This window comes from Salmo salar, chromosome ssa11 (genome assembly GCF_905237065.1).
Source record: "Salmo salar chromosome ssa11, Ssal_v3.1, whole genome shotgun sequence".
Taxonomy (NCBI): domain Eukaryota; kingdom Metazoa; phylum Chordata; class Actinopteri; order Salmoniformes; family Salmonidae; genus Salmo; species Salmo salar.
Window position 1 is genome coordinate 44,989,008 of NC_059452.1, and position 25,018 is coordinate 45,014,025.

The 25,018-nt window shown below is 42.4% G+C and overlaps 1 protein-coding gene across 2 annotated transcripts in view; it reads left to right on the forward strand.

Moving 5' to 3' along the window:
* Positions 1-25,018, forward strand: part of LOC106592114 (high affinity cAMP-specific and IBMX-insensitive 3',5'-cyclic phosphodiesterase 8A) — a 395,948-nt gene that overhangs the window by 308,375 nt on the left and 62,555 nt on the right. For both annotated transcript variants that reach the window (XM_045689647.1, XM_045689648.1), the window contains exons 3-4: positions 10,876-11,066; positions 22,080-22,136. In XM_045689647.1, the coding sequence (XP_045545603.1) occupies positions 10,876-11,066; positions 22,080-22,136 (248 nt within the window). The remainder of the gene's footprint in view (positions 1-10,875; positions 11,067-22,079; positions 22,137-25,018) is intronic.

Consider the following 25,018-nt stretch of genomic DNA (forward strand, 5'->3'; position numbering starts at 1 on the left):
TAGAGGAGTTATTTACCCAGTCAGATATAGAGGAGTTATTTACCCAGTCAGATATAGAGGAGTTATTTACCCAGTCAGATATAGTGTAGTGACGAGGAGTTATTTACCCAGTCAGATATAGAGGAGTTATTTACCCAGTCAGATATAGAGGAGTTACTTACCCAGTCAGATATAGAGGAGTTATTTACCCAGTCAGATATAGAGGAGTTATTTACCCAGTCAGATATAGTGTAGTGATGAGGAGTTATTTACCCAGTCAGATATAGAGGAGTTATTTACCCAGTCAGATATAGAGGAGTTATTTACCCAGTCAGATATAGTGTAGTGACGAGGAGTTATTTACCCAGTCAGATATAGAGGAGTTATTTACCCAGTCAGACATAGTGTAGTGGTAAGAGGAGTTATTTACCCAGTCAGATATAGAGGAGTTATTTACCCAGTCAGATATAGTGTAGTGACGAGGAGTTATTTACCCAGTCAGATATAGAAGAGTTATTTACCCAGTCAGACATAGTGTAGTGGTAAGAGGAGTTATTTACCCAGTCAGATATAGAGGAGTTATTTACCCAGTCAGATATAGTGTAGTGACGAGGAGTTATTTACCCAGTCAGATATAGAGGAGTTATTTGCCCAGTCAGATATAGTGTAGTGACAAGAGGAGTTATTTACCCAGTCAGATATAGAGGAGTTATTTACCCAGTCAGATATAGTGTAGTGACAAGAGGAGTTATTTACCCAGTCAGATGTAGAGGAGTTATTTACCCAGTCAGATATAGAGGAGTTATTTACCCAGTCAGATATAGTGTAGTGATGAGGAGTTATTTACCCAGTCAGATATAGAGGAGTTATTTACCCAGTCAGATATAGAGGAGTTATTTACCCAATCAGATATAGAGGAGTTACTTACCCAGTCAGATGTAGAGGAGTTATTGACCCAGTCAGATATAGAGGAGTTATTTACCCAGTCAGATATAGAGGAGTTATTTACCCAGTCAGATATAGTGTAGTGACGAGGAGTTATTTACCCAGTCAGATATAGAAGAGTTATTTACCCAGTCAGACATAGTGTAGTGGTAAGAGGAGTTATTTACCCAGTCAGATATAGAGGAGTTATTTACCCAGTCAGATATAGTGTAGTGACGAGGAGTTATTTACCCAGTCAGATATAGAGGAGTTATTTGCCCAGTCAGATATAGTGTAGTGACAAGAGGAGTTATTTACCCAGTCAGATATAGAGGAGTTATTTACCCAGTCAGATATAGAGGAGTTATTTACCCAGTCAGATATAGTGTAGTGATGAGGAGTTACTTACCCAGTCAGATATAGAGGAGTTATTTACCCAGTCAGATGTAGAGGAGTTATTGACCCAGTCAGATATAGAGGAGTTATTTACCCAGTCAGATATAGAGGAGTTATTTACCCAGTCAGATATAGTGTAGTGACGAGGAGTTATTTACCCAGTCAGATATAGAGGAGTTATTTACCCAGTCAGATATAGAGGAGTTACTTACCCAGTCAGATATAGAGGAGTTATTTACCCAGTCAGATATAGAGGAGTTATTTACCCAGTCAGATATAGTGTAGTGATGAGGAGTTATTTACCCAGTCAGATATAGAGGAGTTATTTACCCAGTCAGATATAGAGGAGTTATTTACCCAGTCAGATATAGAGGAGTTATTTACCCAGTCAGATATAGTGTAGTGACGAGGAGTTATTTACCCAGTCAGATATAGAGGAGTTATTTACCCAGTCAGACATAGTGTAGTGGTAAGAGGAGTTATTTACCCAGTCAGATATAGAGGAGTTACTTACCCAGTCAGATATAGAGGAGTTATTTACCCAGTCAGATGTAGAGGAGTTATTGACCCAGTCAGATATAGAGGAGTTATTTACCCAGTCAGATATAGAGGAGTTATTTACCCAGTCAGATATAGTGTAGTGACGAGGAGTTATTTACCCAGTCAGATATAGAGGAGTTATTTACCCAGTCAGATATAGAGGAGTTACTTACCCAGTCAGATATAGAGGAGTTATTTACCCAGTCAGATATAGAGGAGTTATTTACCCAGTCAGATATAGTGTAGTGATGAGGAGTTATTTACCCAGTCAGATATAGAGGAGTTATTTACCCAGTCAGATATAGAGGAGTTATTTACCCAGTCAGATATAGAGGAGTTATTTACCCAGTCAGATATAGAGGAGTTATTTACCCAGTCAGATATAGTGTAGTGACGAGGAGTTATTTACCCAGTCAGATATAGAGGAGTTATTTTCCCAGTCTCACATAGTGTTGTGGTAAGAGGAGTTATTTACCCAGTCAGATATAGAGGAGTTACTTTACCCAGTCAGATATAGAGGAGTTATTTACCCAGTCAGATGTAGAGGAGTTATTGACCCAGTCAGATATAGAGGAGTTATTTACCCAGTCAGATATAGAGGAGTTATTTACCCAGTCAGATATAGTGTAGTGACGAGGAGTTATTTACCCAGTCAGATATAGAGGAGTTATTTACCCAGTCAGATATAGTAGGAGTTATTTACCCAGTCAGATATAGAGGAGTTATTTACCCAGTCAGATATAGAGGAGTTATTTACCCAGTCAGATATAGTGTAGTGATGAGGAGTTATTTACCCAGTCAGATATAGAGGAGTTATTTACCCAGTCAGATATAGAGGAGTTATTTACCCAGTCAGATATAGAGGAGTTATTTACCCAGTCAGATATAGTGTAGTGACGAGGAGTTATTTACCCAGTCAGATATAGAGGAGTTATTTACCCAGTCAGATATAGTGTAGTGGCTAGAGGAGTTATTTACCCAGTCAGATATAGAGGAGTTATTTACCCAGTCAGATATAGAGGAGTTATTTACCCAGTCAGATATAGAGGAGTTATTTACCCAGTCAGATATAGAGGAGTTATTTACCCAGTCAGATATAGTGTAGTGACGAGGAGTTATTTACCCAGTCAGATATAGAGGAGTTATTTACCCAGTCAGATATAGAGGAGTTATTTACCCAGTCAGATATAGAGGAGTTATTTACCCAGTCAGATATAGTGTAGTGATGAGGAGTTATTTACCCAGTCAGATATAGAGGAGTTATTTACCCAGTCAGATATAGTGTAGTGGAGAGGAGTTATTTACCCAGTCAGATATAGAGGAGTTATTTACCCAGTCAGATATAGAGGAGTTATTTACCCAGTCAGATATAGAGGAGTTATTTACCCAGTCAGATATAGAGGAGTTATTTACCCAGTCAGATATAGAGGAGTTATTTACCCAGTCAGATATAGAGGAGTTATTTACCCAGTCAGATATAGAGGAGTTATTTACCCAGTCAGATATAGAGGAGTTATTTACCCAGTCAGATATAGTGTAGTGATGAGGAGTTATTTACCCAGTCAGATATAGAGGAGTTATTTACCCAGTCAGATATAGAGGAGTTATTTACCCAGTCAGATATAGAGGAGTTATTTACCCAGTCAGATATAGAGGAGTTATTTACCCAGTCAGATATAGTGTAGTGACGAGGAGTTATTTACCCAGTCAGATATAGAGGAGTTATTTACCCAGTCAGATATAGTGTAGTGGAGTTATTTACCCAGTCAGATATAGAGGAGTTATTTACCCAGTCAGATATAGAGGAGTTATTTACCCAGTCAGATATAGAGGAGTTATTTACCCAGTCAGATATAGAGGAGTTATTTACCCAGTCAGATATAGAGGAGTTATTTACCCAGTCAGATATAGCGAGGAGTTATTTACCCAGTCAGATATAGGAGGAGTTATTTACCCAGTCAGATATAGAGGAGTTATTTACCCAGTCAGATATAGAGGAGTTATTTACCCAGTCAGATATAGAGGAGTTATTTACCCAGTCAGATATAGAGGAGTTATTTACCCAGTCAGATATAGAGGAGTTATTTACCCAGTCAGATATAGTGTAGTGACGAGGAGTTATTTACCCAGTCAGATATAGAGGAGTTATTTACCCAGTCAGATATAGAGGAGTTATTTACCCAGTCAGATATAGAGGAGTTATTTACCCAGTCAGATATAGAGGAGTTATTTACCCAGTCAGATATAGTGTAGTGACGAGGAGTTATTTACCCAGTCAGATATAGAGGAGTTATTTACCCAGTCAGATATAGTGTAGTGGCAAGAGGAGTTATTTACCCAGTCAGATATAGAGGAGTTATTTACCCAGTCAGATATAGTGTAGTGGCAAGAGGAGTTATTTACCCAGTCAGATATAGAGGAGTTATTTACCCAGTCAGATATAGAGGAGTTATTTACCCAGTCAGATATAGAGGAGTTATTTACCCAGTCAGATATAGAGGAGTTATTTACCCAGTCAGATATAGTGTAGTGAGAGGAGTTATTTACCCAGTCAGATATAGAGGAGTTATTTACCCAGTCAGATATAGGAGGAGTTATTTACCCAGTCAGATATAGAGGAGTTATTTACCCAGTCAGATATAGAGGAGTTATTTACCCAGTCAGATATAGAGGAGTTATTTACCCAGTCAGATATAGTGTAGTGACGAGGAGTTATTTACCCAGTCAGATATAGAAGAGTTATTTACCCAGTCAGACATAGTGTAGTGGTAAGAGGAGTTATTTACCCAGTCAGATATAGAGGAGTTATTTACCCAGTCAGATATAGTGTAGTGACGAGGAGTTATTTACCCAGTCAGATATAGAGGAGTTATTTGCCCAGTCAGATATAGTGTAGTGACAAGAGGAGTTATTTACCCAGTCAGATATAGAGGAGTTATTTACCCAGTCAGATATAGTGTAGTGATGAGGAGTTATTTACCCAGTCAGATATAGAGGAGTTATTTACCCAGTCAGATATAGAGGAGTTACTTACCCAGTCAGATATAGAGGAGTTATTTACCCAGTCAGATGTAGAGGAGTTATTGACCCAGTCAGATATAGAGGAGTTATTTACCCAGTCAGATATAGAGGAGTTATTTACCCAGTCAGATATAGTGTAGTGACGAGGAGTTATTTACCCAGTCAGATATAGAGGAGTTATTTACCCAGTCAGATATAGAGGAGTTACTTACCCAGTCAGATATAGAGGAGTTATTTACCCAGTCAGATATAGAGGAGTTATTTACCCAGTCAGATATAGTGTAGTGATGAGGAGTTATTTACCCAGTCAGATATAGAGGAGTTATTTACCCAGTCAGATATAGAGGAGTTATTTACCCAGTCAGATATAGAGGAGTTATTTACCCAGTCAGATATAGTGTAGTGACGAGGAGTTATTTACCCAGTCAGATATAGAGGAGTTATTTACCCAGTCAGACATAGTGTAGTGGTAAGAGGAGTTATTTACCCAGTCAGATATAGAGGAGTTACTTACCCAGTCAGATATAGAGGAGTTATTTACCCAGTCAGATGTAGAGGAGTTATTGACCCAGTCAGATATAGAGGAGTTATTTACCCAGTCAGATATAGAGGAGTTATTTACCCAGTCAGATATAAAGGAGTTATTTACCCAGTCAGATATAGAGGAGTTACTTACCCAGTCAGATATAGAGGAGTTATTTACCCAGTCAGATATAGAGGAGTTATTTACCCAGTCAGATATAGTGTAGTGATGAGGAGTTATTTACCCAGTCAGATATAGAGGAGTTATTTACCCAGTCAGATATAGAGGAGTTATTTACCCAGTCAGATATAGAGGAGTTATTTACCCAGTCAGATATAGAGGAGTTATTTACCCAGTCAGATATAGTGTAGTGACGAGGAGTTATTTACCCAGTCAGATATAGAGGAGTTATTTACCCAGTCAGACATAGTGTAGTGGTAAGAGGAGTTATTTACCCAGTCAGATATAGAGGAGTTACTTACCCAGTCAGATATAGAGGAGTTATTTACCCAGTCAGATGTAGAGGAGTTATTGACCCAGTCAGATATAGAGGAGTTATTTACCCAGTCAGATATAGAGGAGTTATTTACCCAGTCAGATATAGTGTAGTGACGAGGAGTTATTTACCCAGTCAGATATAGAGGAGTTATTTACCCAGTCAGATATAGAGGAGTTATTTACCCAGTCAGATATAGAGGAGTTATTTACCCAGTCAGATATAGTGTAGTGATGAGGAGTTATTTACCCAGTCAGATATAGAGGAGTTATTACCCAGTCAGATATAGAGGAGTTATTTACCCAGTCAGATATAGAGGAGTTATTTACCCAGTCAGATATAGTGTAGTGACGAGGAGTTATTTACCCAGTCAGATATAGAGGAGTTATTTACCCAGTCAGACATAGTGTAGTGGTAAGAGGAGTTATTTACCCAGTCAGATATAGAGGAGTTATTTACCCAGTCAGATATAGAGGAGTTATTTACCCAGTCAGATATAGAGGAGTTATTTACCCAGTCAGATATAGTGTAGTGACGAGGAGTTATTTACCCAGTCAGATATAGAGGAGTTATTTACCCAGTCAGATATAGAGGAGTTACTTACCCAGTCAGATATAGAGGAGTTATTTACCCAGTCAGATATAGAGGAGTTATTTACCCAGTCAGATATAGTGTAGTGATGAGGAGTTATTTACCCAGTCAGATATAGAGGAGTTATTTACCCAGTCAGATATAGAGGAGTTATTTACCCAGTCAGATATAATGTAGTGACGAGGAGTTATTTACCCAGTCAGATATAGAACAGTTATTTACCCAGTCAGACATAGTGTAGTGGTAAGAGGAGTTATTTACCCAGTCAGATATAGAGGAGTTATTTACCCAGTCAGATATAGTGTAGTGACGAGGAGTTATTTACCCAGTCAGATATAGAGGAGTTATTTGCCCAGTCAGATATAGTGTAGTGACAAGAGGAGTTATTTACCCAGTCAGATGTAGAGGAGTTATTTACCCAGTCAGATATAGAGGAGTTATTTACCCAGTCAGATATAGTGTAGTGATGAGGAGTTATTTACCCAGTCAGATATAGAGGAGTTATTTACCCAGTCAGATATAGAGGAGTTATTTACCCAATCAGATATAGAGGAGTTACTTACCCAGTCAGATATAGAGGAGTTATTTACCCAGTCAGATGTAGAGGAGTTATTGACCCAGTCAGATATAGAGGAGTTATTTACCCAGTCAGATATAGAGGAGTTATTTACCCAGTCAGATATAGTGTAGTGATGAGGAGTTATTTACCCAGTCAGATATAGAGGAGTTATTTACCCAGTCAGATATAGTGTAGTGATGAGGAGTTATTTACCCAGTCAGATATAGAGGAGTTATTTACCCAGTCAGATATAGAGGAGTTATTTACCCAGTCAGATATAGAGGAGTTATTTACCCAGTCAGATATAGTGTAGTGATGAGGAGTTATTTACCCAGTCAGATATAGAGGAGTTATTTACCCAGTCAGATATAGAGGAGTTATTTACCCAGTCAGATATAGAGGAGTTATTTACCCAGTCAGATATAGAGGAGTTATTTACCCAGTCAGATATAGTGTAGTGATGAGGAGTTATTTACCCAGTCAGATATAGAGGAGTTATTTACCCAGTCAGACATAGTGTAGTGGTAAGAGGAGTTATTTACCCAGTCAGATATAGAGGAGTTACTTACCCAGTCAGATATAGAGGAGTTATTTACCCAGTCAGATGTAGAGGAGTTATTGACCCAGTCAGATATAGAGGAGTTATTTACCCAGTCAGATATAGAGGAGTTATTTACCCAGTCAGATATAGTGTAGTGACGAGGAGTTATTTACCCAGTCAGATATAGAGGAGTTATTTACCCAGTCAGATATAGAGGAGTTACTTACCCAGTCAGATATAGAGGAGTTATTTACCCAGTCAGATATAGAGGAGTTATTTACCCAGTCAGATATAGTGTAGTGATGAGGAGTTATTTACCCAGTCAGATATAGAGGAGTTATTTACCCAGTCAGATATAGAGGAGTTATTTACCCAGTCAGATATAGAGTTATTTACCCAGTCAGATATAGAGGAGTTATTTACCCAGTCAGATATAGTGTAGTGACGAGGAGTTATTTACCCAGTCAGATATAGAGGAGTGATTTACCCAGTCAGACATAGTGTAGTGGTAAGAGGAGTTATTTACCCAGTCAGATATAGAGGAGTTATTTACCCAGTCAGATATAGAGGAGTTATTTACCCAGTCAGATATAGAGGAGTTATTTACCCAGTCAGATATAGAGGAGTTATTTACCCAGTCAGATATAGAGGAGTTATTTACCCAGTCAGATATAGAGGAGTTACTTACCCAGTCAGATATAGAGGAGTTATTTACCCAGTCAGATATAGAGGAGTTATTTACCCAGTCAGATATAGAGGAGTTATTTACCCAGTCAGATATAGAGGAGTTATTTACCCAGTCAGATATAGAGGAGTTATTTACCCAGTCAGATATAGAGGAGTTATTTACCCAGTCAGATATAGTGTAGTGACGAGGAGTTATTTACCCAGTCAGATATAGAGGAGTTATTTACCCAGTCAGACATAGTGTAGTGGTAAGAGGAGTTATTTACCCAGTCAGATATAGAGGAGTTATTTACCCAGTCAGATATAGAGGAGTTATTTATCCAGTCAGATATAGAGTTATTTACTCAGACAGATATAGTGTTACCATGGCTACGTTCAGCAGGGTACTGGTAATGTTACCAAGGTTACATTCAGCAGGGTACTGGTAATTTTACCAGGGCCAATTGTAAAACTTTCTCGAACATTGTAGATAGAAATTCCGTGAATAGAGCCGTTGTTTTTCCTTCTTCAACATGTCAGATCGGCATGTTTGTTCTTCATAGCATATTTCTATCTAAACGTTTCGTCCAACTGAACACGCCCCAGGTTGTTAGCTATAGCTAGTTAATGAGGTAACATGACTGAACAAGGTTTAGCCTAAAGAAATGAACTATAGAAAGAAAAAAACGTTTTCTCTCAGGAAAAGGAGACTTGGCTACATTGGCTAAGGATCCTGTATATGAAATGCAGTGGGAGAACTGGGAGGGCTAGACTATCATTTCAGACAGCCTACTTTTCTATAACCTATTCAAGCTCCCGGTCTCCTAGCTCCTGGCCTCCTAGCTCCCGACCTCCTAGCTCCCGGCCTCCTAGCTCCTGGCCTCTTGACTTCTAGCTCCCGGCCTCCTAGCTCCTGGCCTCTTGACTTCTAGCTCCTGGCCTCCTATCTCCTGGCCTCTTGGCTTCTAGCTCCTGGCCTCCTAGCTCCCGGCCTCCTAGCTCCCGGCCTCCTTGCTCCCGGCCTCCTAGCTCCCGACCTCCTAGCTCCCGGCCTCCTTGCTCCCGGCCTCCTTGCTCCCGGCCTTCTTGCTCCCGATCCCCTATCTCCCGACCTCCTAGCTCCCGGCCTCCTAGCTCCCAACCTCCTAGCTCCTAGCTCCTGTCCTCCTAGCTCCTGGCCTCCTGTTCTCCTAGCTCCTGGCCTCCTGGTCCTAGCTCCTGACCTAGCTCCTGACCTCCTACCTCCCGGCCTCCTAGCTCCCGGCCTCCTAGCTCCCGGCCTCCTAGCTCCCGGCCTCCTAGCTCCCGACCTCCTAGCTCCCGGCCTCCTAGCTCCCGACCTCCTAGCTCCCGGCCTCTTGACTTCTAGCTCCCGACCTCCTAGCTCCTGGCCTCTTAGCTCCCGACCTCCTAGCTCCCGGCCGCCTAGCTCCTCCCGGCCTCCTAGCTCCCGGCCTCCTAGCTCCCGACCTCCTACCTCCCGGCCTCCTAGCTCCCGGGCCTCCTACCTCCCGACCTCCTAGCTCCCGACCTCCTAGCTCCCGACCTCCTAGCTCCTGGCCTCCTGGTCCTAGCTCCCGGCCTCCTAGCTCCCGGCCTCCTAGCTCCTGGCCTCCAAGCTCCTGACCTCCTAGCTCCTGACCTCCTAGCTCCTGGCCTTTTGACTTCTAGCTCCCGGCCTACTAGCTCCCGGTCTCCTAGCTCCTGGCCTCCTAGCTCCCGACCTCCTAGCTCCCGGCCTCCTAGCTCCTGGCCTCTTGACTTCTAGCTCCTGGCCTCCTAGCTCCTGGCCTCTTGACTTCTAGCTCCTGGCCTCCTAGCTCCTGGTCTCTTGGCTTCTAGCTCCTGGCCTCCTAGCTCCTGGCCTCCTGGACTTTAAGTGAACAGAGAGACGTCTTTGTACCTTTAACTCAGTTTTGCAGTTGTGATGCAAACCGTGAGACTGCTGAACAAACTTCCCATTCTGTACATTGATTGTGTCTCCTGCCAACTGGTCCACGATGACGTCTGTTAGGCCCAGTGACTCATCGAGCTACCTGCCTTCTCTCACTCTCTCTCTCTCTCTCACTCTCTCTCTCTCTCTCTCTCTCTCTCTCTCTCTCTCTCTGTGTGTGTGAGTGTAGGTGTGTGTGTGTGTGTGTGTGTGTGTGTGTGTGTGTGTGTGTGTGTGTGTGTGTGTGTGTGTGTGTGTGTGTGTGTGTGTGTGTGTGTGTGTGTGTGTGTGTGTGTGTGTGTGTGTGTGTGTGTGTGTGTGTGTGTGTGCCACAGCGAAACCTATGTGAAAGTATGCTGCTTGGTAGGAGGGTGTATGTGTATGCTCTCTGACTGTGTGTGGTTGTTTGTGCGCACCCCTAACCTCTCCCCTTACAGGTACTGTTAGTATTTTACCTTTAACCCCTAACCTCTCCCCTTACAGGTACTGTTAGTATTTTACCTTTAACCCCTAACCTCTCCCCTTACAGGTACTGTTAGTATTTGACCTTTAACCTCTAACCTCTCCCCTTACAAGTACTGTTAGTATTTCACCTTTAACTCCTAACCTCTCCCCTTACAGGTACAGTTAGTATTTGACCTTTAACCTCTAACCTCTCCCCTTACAGGTACTGTTAGTATTTGACCCCTAACCTCTCCCCTTACAGGTACTGTTAGTATTTGCCAAAGAGGACAGCCAGAATAATGGGTTCTGCTGGGCGTGTGAGAAGGCCAACTTCAAGTGTAACGTGGCGAGGACGCCAGAGGCGGCGCTGGAGTGTTTCCAGGAAAAGCACCACGACCTCGTCATCATCGACCACAGACATTCCAGATACTTCGACGCTGAATCACTATGCCGGTACATTATCTTGTTATATCAGTAGGTTAGGTATATGGTGGTACATTACCTTGTTATATCAGTAGGTTAGTTATATGGTGGTCCATTACCTTGTTATATCAGTAGGTTATGTATATGGTGGTACATTACCTTGTTATATCAGTAGGTTAGGTATATGCTGGTACATTACTTTGTTATATCAGTAGGTTAGGTATATGGTGGTACATTACCTTGTTATATCAGTAGGTTAGGTATATGCTGGTACGTTACCTTGTTATATCAGTAGGTTAGGTATATGCTGGTACATTACCTTGTTATATCAGTAGGTTAGGTATATCCTGGTACGTTACCTTGTTATATCAGTAGGTTAGATATATGGTGGTACATTACCTTGTTATAGCAGTAGGTTAGGTATATCCTGGTACGTTACCTTGTTATATCAGTAGGTTAGGTATATCCTGGTACGTTACCTTGTTATATCAGTAGGTTAGGTATATCCTGGTACGTTACCTTGTTATATCAGTAGGTTAGGAATATGCTGGTACATTACCTTGTTATGTCAGTAGGTTAGGAATATGCTGGTACATTACCTTGTTATATCAGTAGGTTAGGTATATCCTGGTACGTTACCTTGTTATATCAGTAGGTTAGGAATATGCTCGTTCTGATATGTTCCCGCTGAAGCACTATGCCGGTAGGTGATCTTACTTTGCTGGTATGTTACAATGCCGGTAGGTGATCTTACTTTGCTGGTATGTTACAATGCTGGTAGGTGGCCTTACTATGCCGTTAGGTGATCTTACTTTGCTGGTATGTTACAATGCCGGTAGGTGGCCTTACTATGCTGTTAGGTGACCATACTATGCCGGTAGGTGACCTTACAATGCCGGTAGGTGACCATACAATGCAGGTAGGTGGCCTTACAATGCAGGTAGGTGACCTTACTATTCAGGTAGGTGACCTTACTATTCAGGTAGGTGACCTTACTATTCAGGTAGGTGACCTTACTATTCAGGTAGGTGACCTTACAATTCAGGTAGGTGACCTTACTATTCAGGTAGGTGACCTTACTATTCAGGTAGGTGACCTTACAATGCAGGTAGGTGACCATACTATGCCGGTAGGTAACCTTACTATGCTGGTATGTTACTATGGTGGTAGTTGATCTTACTATGTTGGTATGTTACTATGGTGGTAGTTGATCTTACTATGTTGGTATGTTACTATGGCGGTAGGTGATCTTACTATGCCGGTAGGTGATCTTACTATGTTGGTATGTTACTATGCCGGTAGGTGATCTTACTATGCCGGTAGGTGATCTTACTATGCTGGTAGGTGATCTTACTATGCTGGTATGTTACTATGCTGGTACGTGATCTTACTATGCTGGTATGTTACTATGTCGGTAGGTGATCTTACTATGCTGTTATGTTACTATGCTGGTAGGTGATCTTACTATGCTGGTATGTTACTATGCTGTTATGTTACTATGCTGGTAGGTGATCTTACTATGCTGTTATGTTACTATGCTGGTAGGTGATCTTACTATGTTGGTATGTTACTATGCCAGTAGGGGATCTTACTATGTTGGTATGTTACTATGCCAGTAGGTGATCTTACTATGTTGGTATGTTACTATGCTGGTAGGTGATCTTACTATGTTGGTATGTTACTATGCCGGTAGGTGATCTTACTATGCCGGTAGGGGATCTTACTATGTTGGTATGTTACTATGCCGGTAGGTGATTTTACATTTTACATTTACGTCATTTACGTCTTATCCAGAGCGACTTACAAATTGGTGCATTCACCTTATGATATCCAGTGGAACAACCACTTTACAATAGTACATCTATATCTTTTTTTGGGGGGTTAGAAGGATTACTTAATCCTATCCCAGGTATTCCTTAAAGAGGTGGGGTTTCAGGTGTTTCCGGAAGGTGGTGATTGACTCCGCTGTCCTGGCGCCGTGAGGGAGCTTGTTCCACCATTGGGGTGCCAGAGCAGCGAACAGTTTTGACTGGGCTGAGCGGAAACTGTGCTTCCGCAGAGGTAGGGAGGCGAGCAGGCCAGAGGTGGATGAACGCAGTGTCCTTCTTTGGGTGTAGGGACTGATCAGAGCCTGAAGGTACGGAGGTGCTGTTCCCCTCACAGCTCCGTAGGCAAGCACCATGGTCTTGTAGCAGATGCGAGCTTCAACTGGAAGCCAGTGGAGTGTGCGGAGGAGCGGGGTGACGTGAGAGAACTTGGGAAGGTTGAACACCAGACGGGCTGCGGCGTTCTGGATGGGTTGTAGGGGTTTGATGGCACAGGCAGGGAGCCCCGCCAACAGCGAGTTGCAGTAATCCAGACGGGAGATGACAAGTGCCTGGATTAGGACCTGCGCTGCTTCCTGTGTGAGGCAGGGTTGTACTCTGCGAATGTTGTAGAGCATGAACCTACAGGATCGGGTCACCGCCTTGATGTTAGCGGAGAACGACAGGGTGTTGTCCAGGGTCACGCCAAGGCTCTTAGCACTCTGGGAGGAGAACACAATGGAGTTGTCAACCGTGATGGCGAGATCATGGAACGGGCAGTCCTTCCCCGGGAGGAAGAGCAGCTCCGTCTTGCCGAGGTTCAGCTTGAGGTGGTGATCCGTCATCCACACTGATATGTCTGCCAGACATGCAGAGATGCGATTCGCCACCTGGTTATCAGAAGGGGGAAAGGAGAAGATTAATTGTGTGTCGTCTGCGTAGCAATGATAGGAGAGACCATGTGAGGATATGACAGAGCCAAGTGACTTGGTGTATAGCGAGAATAGGAGAGGGCCTTGAACTGAGCCCTGGGGGACACCAGTGGTGAGAGCACGTGGTGCGGAGACGGATTCTCGCCATGCCACCTGGTAGGAGCGATTTGTCAGGTAGGATGCAATCCAAGAGTGAGCCGCGCCGGAGATGCCCAACTCGGAGAGGGTGGAGAGGAGGATCTGATGGTTCACAGTATCAAAGGCAGCAGATAGGTCTAGAAGGATGAGAGCAGAGGAGAGAGAGTTAGCTTTAGCAGTGCGGAGAGCCTCCGTGACACAGAAAAGAGCAGTCTCAGTTGAATGACCAGTCTTGAAACCTGACTGATTTGGATCAAGAAGGTCATTCTGAGAGAGATAGCAAGAGAGCTGGCCAAGGACGGCACGCTCAAGAGTTTTGGAGAGGAAAGAAAGAAGGGATACTGGTCTGTAGTTGTTGACATCGGAGGGATCGAGTGTAGGTTTTTTGAGAAGGGGTGCAACTCTCGCTCTCTTGAAGACGGAAGGGACGTAGCCAGCGGTCAAGGATGAGTTGATGAGCGAGGTGAGGTAAGGGAGAAGGTCTCCGGAAATGGTCTGGAGAAGAGAGGAGGGGATAGGGTCAAGCGGGCAGGTTGTTGGGCGGCCGGCCGTCGCAAGATTTCATCTGGAGAGAGAGGGGAGAAAGAGGTCAAAGCATAGGGTAGGGCAATGTGAGCAGGACCAGCGGTGTCGTTTGACTTAACAATCGAGGATCGGATGTCGTCAAACTTCTTTTCAAAATGGTTGACAAAGTCGTCCGCAGAGAGGGAGGAGGGGGAGGAGGATTCAGGAGGGAGGAGAAGATGGCAAAGAGCTTCCTAGGGTTAGAGGCAGATGCTTGGAATTTAGAGTGGTAGAAAGTGGCTTTAGCAGCAGAAACAGAGGAAGAAAATGTGGAGAGGAGGGAGTGAAAAGATGCCAGGTCCGCAGGGAGGCTTGTTTTCCTCCATTTCCACACGGCTGCCCGGAGCCCTGTTCTGTGAGCTCGCAATGAGTTGTCAAGCCACGGAGCAGGAGGGGAGGACCGAGCCGGCCGGGAGGATAGGGGACATAGAGAGTCAAAGGATGCAGAAAGGGAGGAGAGGAGGGTTGAGGAGGCAGAATCGGGAGATTGGTTGGAGAAGGTTTGAGCAGAGGGAAGAGATGAAAGGATGGAAGAGGAGAGAGTAGCAGGAGAGAGAGAGCGAAGGTTGCGACGGCGCAATACCATCTGAGTAGGGGCAGAGTGAGTAGTGTTGGAGGAGAGCGAGAGGGAAAAGGATACAAGGTAGTGGTCGGAGACTTGGAGGGGAGTTGCAGTGAGATTGGTAGAAGAACAGCATCTACTAAAGATGAGGTCAAGCATATTGCCTGCCTTGTGAGTAGGGGGGGACGGTGAGAGGGTGAGGCCAAAAGAGGAGAGGAGTGGAAAGAAGGAGGCAGAGAGAAATGAGTCAAAGGTTGACGTAGGGAGGTTAAAGTCACCCAGAATTGTGAGGGGTGAGCCATCCTCATGAAAGGAACTTATCAAGGCGTCAAGCTCATCCAAGGGAACCTGGAGGGCGATAAATTATAAGGATGTTAAGCTTGAATGGGCTAGTGATTGTGACAGCATGGAATTCAAAGGAGGAGATAGACAGATAGGTCAGGGGAGAAAGAGAGAATGTCCACTTGGGAGAGATGAGGATTCCAGTCCCGCCACCCCGCTGACCAGATGCTCTCGGGGTATGCGAGAACACGTGGTCAGACGAGGAGAGAGCAGTAGGAGTAGCAGTGTTTTCTGTGGTAATTCATATTTCCGTCAGTGCCAAGAAGTCGAGGGACTGGAGGGTAGCATAGGCTGAGATGAACTCTGCCTTGTTGGCCGCAGACCGGCAGTTCAAGAGGCTGCCGGAGACCTGGAACTCCACGTGGGTCGTGCGCGCTGGGATCACCAGGTTAGAGTGGCAGCGGCCATGCGGTGTGAAGCGTTTGTGTGGTCTGTGGAGAGAGGAGAGAACAGGGATAGACAGACACATAGTTGACAGGCTACAGGAGAGGCTACGCTAATGCAAAGGAGATTGGAATGAAAATTAACTAAACAACTGGGGAAGCGAGAGAGCAGGGCCTCCCTCACTAACCATTCGCTGAAACACTCAAATATAACTATTCCAACTTCCACTTAGAAATTATAATAGATGTAAACTACAGTGGTTCAATGTTTCCAGGAATAGGCTCAAACTTAGTTTATTCAGCTAGATAACTTGGTACAGTATTCTTCCGTGAAACCCACCCAGTACACCGTGTCTTATGACGCCGTAGCTAACTAGCATGCTAGCATCCAATGACACATCTTACTATGTTGGTATGTTACTATGCCGGTAGGTGATCTTACTATGCTGGTATGTTACTATGCCGGTAGATGATCTTACTTTGTTGGTATGTTACTATGCCGATAGGTGATCTTACTATGTTGTTATGTTACTATGCCGGTAGGTGATCTTACTATGCTGGTATGTTACTATGCCGGTAGGTGATCTTACTATGTTGGTTTGTTACTATGTTGGTAGGTGATCTTACTATGTTGGTATGCTACTATACTGGTAGGTGATCTTACTATGTTGGTATGTTACCATGCCGGTAGGTGATCTTACTATGCCGGTAGGTGATCTTACCATGCTGGTATGTTACTATGTTGGTATGTTACTATGTTGGTAGGTTTTCTTACTATGTTGGTATGTTACCATGCTGGTAGGTGATCTTACTATGCCGGTAGGTGATCTTACTATGCTGGTATGTTACTATGCCGGTAGGTGATCTTACTATGTTCGTATGTTACTATGCCGGTAGGTGATCTTACTATGCTGGTAGGTGATCTTGCTATGCTGTTATGTTACTATGCCGGTAGGTGATCTTACTATGCTGGTATGTTACTATGCAGGTAGGTGGTCTTACTATGTTGGTATGTTACTATGCCGGTAGGTGATCTTACTATGCCGGTAGGTGATCTTACTATGCCGGTAGGTGATCTTACTATGTTGGTATGTAACTATGCTGGTAGTTGATCATACTATGTTGGTATGTTACTATGCCGGTAGGTGATCTTACTATGTTGGTATGTTACTATGCTGGTATGTTACTATGCTGGTAGGTGATCTTACTATGCTGTTATGTTACTATGCCGGTAGGTGATCTTACTATGTTGGTATGTTACTATGCCGGTAGGTGATCTTACTATGCCGGTAGGTGATCTTACTATGTTGGTATGTTACTATGCCGGTAGGTGATCTTACTATGTTGGTATGTTACTATGCTGGTAGGTGATCTTACTATGCCGGTAGGTGATCTTACTATGTTGGTATGTTACTATGCCGGTAGGTGATCTTACTATGTTGGTATGTTACTATGCTGGTAGTTGATCATACTATGTTGGTATGTTACTATGCCGGTAGGTGATCTTACTATGCCGGTAGGTGATCTTACTATGCCGGTAGGTGATCTTACTATGTTGGTATGTAACTATGTTGGTATGTTACTATGCTGGTTGGGTATGTTACTATGCTGGTATGTTACTATGCTGGTTGGGTATGTTACTATGTTGGTGTGTTACTATGTTGGTATGTAACTATGTTGGTATGTTACTATGCTGGTTGGGTATGTTACTGTGCTGGTATGTTACTATGCTGGTATGTTACTGTGCTGGTATGTTACTATGCTGGTATGTTACTATGTTGGTATGTTACAATGTTGGTATGTTACTGTGCTGGTATGTTACTATGCTGGTATGTTACTATGCTGGTTGGGTATGTTACTATGCTGGTGTGTAACTATGCTGGTATGTTACTGTGCTGGTATGTTACTATGCTGGTATGTTACTATGCTGGTATGTTACTATGTTGGTATGTTACTGTGCTGGTATGTTACTGTGCTGGTATGTTACTATGCGGGTATGTTACTATGCTGGTATGTTACTATGCTGGTATGTTACTATGCTGGTATGTAACTATGCTGGTGTGTATGCTGGTATGTTACTATGCTGGTATGTTACTATGCTGGTATGTTACTGTGCTGGTATGTTACTATGCTGGTGTGTTACTATGTTGGTTGTTTACTATGCTGGTATGTTACTATGTTGGTTGGTTACTATGCTGGTATGTTACTATGCTTGTATGTTACTATGCTGGTATGTTACTATGCTGGTATGTTACTGCGCTGGTATGTTACTATGCTGGTATGTAACTATGCTGGTGTGTTACTATGTTGGTTGGTTACTATGCTGGTATGGTACTATGTTGGTTGGTTACTCTGCTGGTATGTTACTATGCTTGTATGTTACTATGCTGGTATGTTACTATGCTGGTATGTTACTGTGCTGGTATGTTACTATGCTGGTATGTAACTATGCTGGTATGTTACTATGCTGGTTGGGTATGTTACTATGCTGGTATGTAACTATGCTGGTATGTAACTATGCTGGTGTGTTACTATGTTGGTATGTAACTCTGCTGGTATGTTACTATGCTGGTATGTTACTATGCTGGTATGTTACTATGCTGGTGTGTTACTATGCTGGTATGTTACTATGCTGGTATGTTACTGTGCTGGTATGTTACTATGCTGGTATGTTACTATGCTGGTATGTTACTATGCTTGTATATTACTATGCTGGTATGTAACTCTGCTGGTATGTTACTATGCTGGTATGTTACTATGCTGGTATGTTACTATGCTGGTGTGTTACTATACTGGTATGTTACTATGCTGGTATGTTACTATGCTGGTGTGTTACTATGCTGGTATGTTACTATGCTGGTATGTTACTATGCTTGTATGTTACTATGCTGGTATGTTACTGTGCTGGTATGTTACTGTGCTGGTATGTTACTGTGCTGGTATGTTACTATGCTGGTATGTTACTATGCTGGTTGGGTATGTTACTATGCTGGTATGTAACTATGCTGGTATGTAACTATGCTGGTGTGTTACTATGTTGGTTGGTTACTATGCTGGTATGTTACTATGCTGGTATGTTACTATGCTGGTATGTTACTATGCTGGTGTGTTACTATGCTGGTATGTTACTATGCTGGTATGTTACTATGCTAATATGTTACTATGCTGGTGTGTTACTATGTTGGTTGGTTACTATGCTGGTATGTAACTATGCTGGTGTGTTACTATGTTGGTTGGTTACTATGCTGGTATGTTACTATGCTGGTATGTTACTATGCTGGTGTGTTACTATGCTGGTATGTTACTATGCTGGTATGTTACTATGCTGGTATGTAACTATGCTGGTATGTAACTATGCTGGTGTTTTACGATGTTGGTTGGTTACTATGCTGGTATGTTACTATGCTGGTGTGTTACTATGTTGGTTGGTTACTATGCTGGTATGTTACTATGCTGGTATGTTACTATGCTGGTATGTTACTATGCTGGTGTGTTACTATGCTGGTATGTTACTATGCTGGTTTGTTACTATGCTGGTATGTAACTATGCTGGTATGTAACTATGCTGGTGTGTTACTATGCTGGTATGTAACTATGCTGGTGTGTTACTATGTTGGTTGGTTACTATGCTGGTATGTTACTATGTTGGTTGGTTACTATGCTGGTATGTTACTATGCTGGTGTGTTACTATGTTGGTTGGTTACTATGCTGGTATGTTACTATGTTGGTTGGTTACTATGCTGGTATGTTACTATGCTGGTTGGTTACTATGCTGGTATGTTACTATGTTGGTTGGTTACTGTGCTGGTATGTTACTATGCTGGTATGTAACTATGCTGGTATGTTACTATGCTGGTGTGTTACTATGCTGGTATGTTACTACGCTGGTGTGTTACTACGCTGGTATGTTACTATGCTGGTATGTTACTATGCTGATGTGTTACTACGCTGGTGTGTTACTGTGCTGGTATGTTACTATGCTGGTATGTTACTATGCTGGTATGTTACTATGCTGGTATGTTACTATGCTGGTTGGTTACTATGCTGGTATGTAACTATGCTGGTATGTTACTATGCTGGTCAGTTACTATGCTGGTATGTTACTATGCTGGTATGTTACTATGCTGGTTGGTTACTATGCTGGTTGGTTACTATGCTGGTATGTTACTATGCTGGTGTGTTACTATGCTGGTATGTTACTATGCTGGTGTGTTATTGTGCTGGTGTGTTACTACGCTGGTATGTTACTACGCTGGTATGTTACTATGCTGGTATGTTACTATGCTGGTATGTTACTATGCTGGTATGTTACTATGCTGTTTGGTTACTATGCTGGTATGTAACTATGCTGGTATGTTACTATGCTGGTCGGTTACTATGCTGGTATGTTACTATGCTGGTATGTTACTATGCTGGTTGGTTACTACGCTGGTATGTTACTATGCTGGTATGTTACTATGCTGGTGTGTTACTACGCTGGTGTGTTACTGCGCTGGTATGTTACTATGCTGGTATGTTACTATGCTGGTATGTTACTATGCTGGTATGTTACTATGCTGGTTGGTTACTATGCTGGTATGTAACTATGATGGTATGTTACTATGCTGGTCGGTTACTATGCTGGTATGTTACTATGCTGGTATGTTACTATGCTGGTTGGTTACTATGCTGGTTGGTTACTATGCTGGTATGTTACTATGCTGGTGTGTTACTATGCTGGTATGTTACTATGCTGGTGTGTTATTGTGCTTGTGTGTTACTACGCTGGTATGTTACTATGCTGGTATGTTACTATGCTGGTATGTTACTATGCTGGTATGTTACTATGCTGGTTGGTTACTATGCTGGTATGTAACTATGCTGGTATGTTACTATGCTGGTCGGTTACTATGCTGGTATGTTACTATGCTGGTATGTTACTATGCTGGTTGGTTACTACGCTGGTATGTTACTATGCTGGTATGTTACTATGCTGGTGTGTTACTACGCTGGTGTGTTACTGCGCTGGTATGTTACTATGCTGGTATGTTACTATGCTGGTATGTTACTATGCTGGTATGTTACTATGCTGGTTGGTTACTATGCTGGTATGTAACTATGATGGTATGTTACTATGCTGGTCGGTTACTATGCTGGTATGTTACTATGCTGGTATGTTACTATGCTGGTTGGTTACTATGCTGGTTGGTTACTATGCTGGTATGTTACTATGCTGGTGTGTTACTATGCTGGTATGTTACTATGCTGGTGTGTTATTGTGCTTGTGTGTTACTACGCTGGTATGTTACTATGCTGGTATGTTACTATGCTGGTATGTTACTATGCTGGTATGTTACTATGCTGGTTGGTTACTATGCTGGTATGTAACTATGCTGGTATGTTACTATGCTGGTCGGTTACTATGCTGGTATGTTACTATGCTGGTATGTTACTATGCTGGTTGGTTACTATGCTGGTATGTTACTATGCTGGTTGGTTATGTTCATATTAACTAATAAAATCCTTTATTTGACCAGTTTGTCCCATTGAGGTCAAAATACCTATTTTTCAAGGAAGACCTGGTCACAATACACTGTGCTAGACAATACTGTGTTTTGCTGTTTCCACACACACATAGAAATGTTGTGACCCACCTAATGCAGCATCCTTACTGACTAGATGGGTTTCCCAAATTGGAACGATGGGTTTTCTAGTTTCTGCGGTGTGCCTGTCCTCAGACCTAAGTCCCCTGCTACCTGGTGAAGTCAGGTCCCTTCTCAACTAGCAACAGCTCTCCCCCCTCCCCCCTCCACACACCACTCTATCTTTAGCCCGGGCCCAAACCAAAAACAAGTTTACAAACATTAATTGACTCTGGCCGTAGCCTGTATGTTAACCTTATTCATCTTGGCCAGTCTATAGGTTCAGTGTACACGCAGGGCTCTCTGTGGAGAACTAAAGCTTCTTTATGGTGACTGGCTGAAGAGAAACCACAGCCGGATGACCACGACTGCTACACTGCATTCTTTCACTGGGCCTAGATCTGCTCATAGAGCTGCACCACAGGGCCTAGGCCTGCTCATGGAGCTGCACCACAGGGCCTAGGCCTGCTCACAGAGCTGCACCAGTCGTGCACACAGAGCTTTGGTCTGGGAGAATTTGAGCTGCACCACAGGGTCTAGTCCTACTCACAGAGCTGCACCACAGAGCCTAGTACTGTTAGTCTTGAACCAGAGCTTGAAAAACTGGAGCTCCATTGATTTGATGGCTCTGTGGCAGTTTCCACCAGTATGTTTTCTAGCTAAATGATAAATGTGTGTCTTTGTTTTCCTTTCAGGTCAATCAGGGCGGTGACCTCTTCAAAAAACACTGTGATAGTCGCTGTAGTAAAAAGGTATGTTTCGCTCTGCTCCCTCCTCTCTTTATGTCCTGATAGTCTCCATCTATATACCAGTCACTATGATCATAGTCTCATCTATATACCAGTCGCTATGAGTGTAGTCTCATCTATATACCAGTCACTATGAGTGTAGTCTCCATCTATATACCAGTCACTATGATCATAGTCTCATCTATATACCAGTCGCTATGAGTGTAGTCTCCATCTATATACCAGTCACTATGATCATAGTCTCATCTATATACCAGTCACTATGATCATAGTCTCCATCTATATACCAGTCGCTATGAGTGTAGTCTCCATCTATATACCAGTCACTATGATCATAGTCTCCATCTATATACCAGTCAGTATGAGTGTAGTCTCATCTATATACCAGTCACTATGATCATAGTCTCATCTCTATACCAGTCACTATCAGTGTAGTCTCCATCTATATACCAGTCACTATGATCATAGTCTCATCTATATACCAGTCACTATGACCATAGTCTCATCTATATACCAGTAACTATGATCATAGTCTCATCTATATACCAGTCACTATGAGTGTAGTCTCATCTAAATACCAGTCATTATGAGTGTAGTCTCATCTATATACCAGTCACTATGATCATAGTCTCCATCTATATACCAGTCACTATGATCATAGTCTCATCTATATACCAGTCACTATGAGTGTAGTCTCATCTATATACCAGTCACTATGATCATAGTCTCATCTGTATACCAGTCACTATGAGTGTAGTCTCCATCTATATACCAGTCACTATGAGTGTAGTCTCATCTATATACCAGTCACTATGAGTGTAGTCTCATCTATATACCAGTCACTATGAGTGTAGTCTCCATCTATATACCAGGCAGTATGAGTGTAGTCTCATCTATATACCAGTCACTGTTAGTGTAGTCTCCATCTATATACCAGTCACTATGAGTGTAGTCTCCATCTATATACCAGTCACTATGAGTGTAGTCTCCATCTATATACCAGTCACTATGAGTGTAGTCTCATCTATATACCAGTCACTATGAGTAAAGTCTCATCTATATACCAGTCACTATGAGTGTAGTCTCATCTATATACCAGTCACTATGAGTGTAGTCTCCATCTATATACCAGTCACTATGAGTGTAGTCTCCATCTATATACCAGTCACTATGAGTGTAGTCTCATCTATATACCAGTCACTATGAGTGTAGTCTCCATCTATATACCAGTCACTATGAGTGTAGTCTCATCTATATACCAGTCACTATGATCATAGTCTCCATCTATATACCAGTCACTATGATCATAGTCTCATCTATATACCAGTCACTATGAGTGTAGTCTCATCTATATACCAGTCACTATGATCATAGTCCCATCTGTATACCAGTCACTATGAGTGTAGTCTCCATCTATATACCAGTCACTATGAGTGTAGTCTCATCTATATACCAGTCACTATGAGTGTAGTCTCCATCTATATACCAGTCACTATGATCATAGTCTCATCTATATACCAGTCACTATGAGTGTAGTCTCCATCTATATACCAGTCACTATGATCATAGTCTCATCTATATACCAGTCACTATGAGTGTAGTCTCATCTATATACCAGTCACTATGATCATAGTCTCATCTATATACCAGTCACTATGATCATAGTCTCCATCTATATACCAGTCACTATGAGTGTAGTCTCATCTATATACCAGTCACTATGAGTGTAGTCTCCATCTATATACCAGTCACTATGACCATAGTCTCATCTATATACCAGTCACTATGAGTGTTGTCTCATCTATATACCAGTCACTATGATCATAGTCTCATCTGTATACCAGTCACTGTGAGTGTAATCTCCATCTATATACCAGTCACTATGAGTGTAGTCTCCATCTATATACCAGGCAGTATGAGTGTAGTCTCATCTATATACCAGTCACTGTTCGTATAGTCTCCATCTATATACCAGTCACTATGAGTGTAGTCTCCATCTATATACCAGTCACTATGATCATAGTCTCATCTATATACCAGTCACAATGAGTGTAGTCTCATCTATATACCAGTCACTATGAGTGTAGTCTCCATCTATATACCAGTCACTATGAGTGTAGTCTCCATCTATATACCAGTCACTATGAGTGTAGTCTCATCTATATACCAGTCACTATGAGTATAGTCTCATCTATATACCAGTCACTATGAGTGTAGTCTCATCTATATACCAGTCACTATGAGTGTAGTCTCCATCTATATACCAGTCACTATGAGTGTAGTCTCATCTATATACCAGTCACTATGATCATAGTCTCCATCTATATACCAGTCACTATGAGTGTAGTCTCCATCTATATACCAGTCACTATGAGTGTAGTCTCATCTATATACCAGTCACTATGACCATAGTCTCATCTATATACCAGTCACTATGAGTGTAGTCTCATCTATATACCAGTCACTATTATCATAGTCTCATCTATATACCAGTCACTGTGAGTGTAATCTCCATCTATATACCAGTCACTATGAGTGTAGTCTCCATCTATATACCAGGCAGTATGAGTGTAGTCTCATCTATATACCAGTCACTGTTAGTATAGTCTCCATCTATATACCAGTCACTATGAGTGTAGTCTCCATCTATATACCAGTCACTATGATCATAGTCTCATCTATATACCAGTCACAATGAGTGTAGTCTCATCTATATACCAGTCACTATGAGTGTAGTCTCCATCTATATACCAGTCACTATGAGTGTAGTCTCCATCTATATACCAGTCACTATGAGTGTAGTCTCATCTATATACCAGTCACTATGAGTATAGTCTCATCTATATACCAGTCACTATGAGTGTAGTCTCATCTATATACCAGTC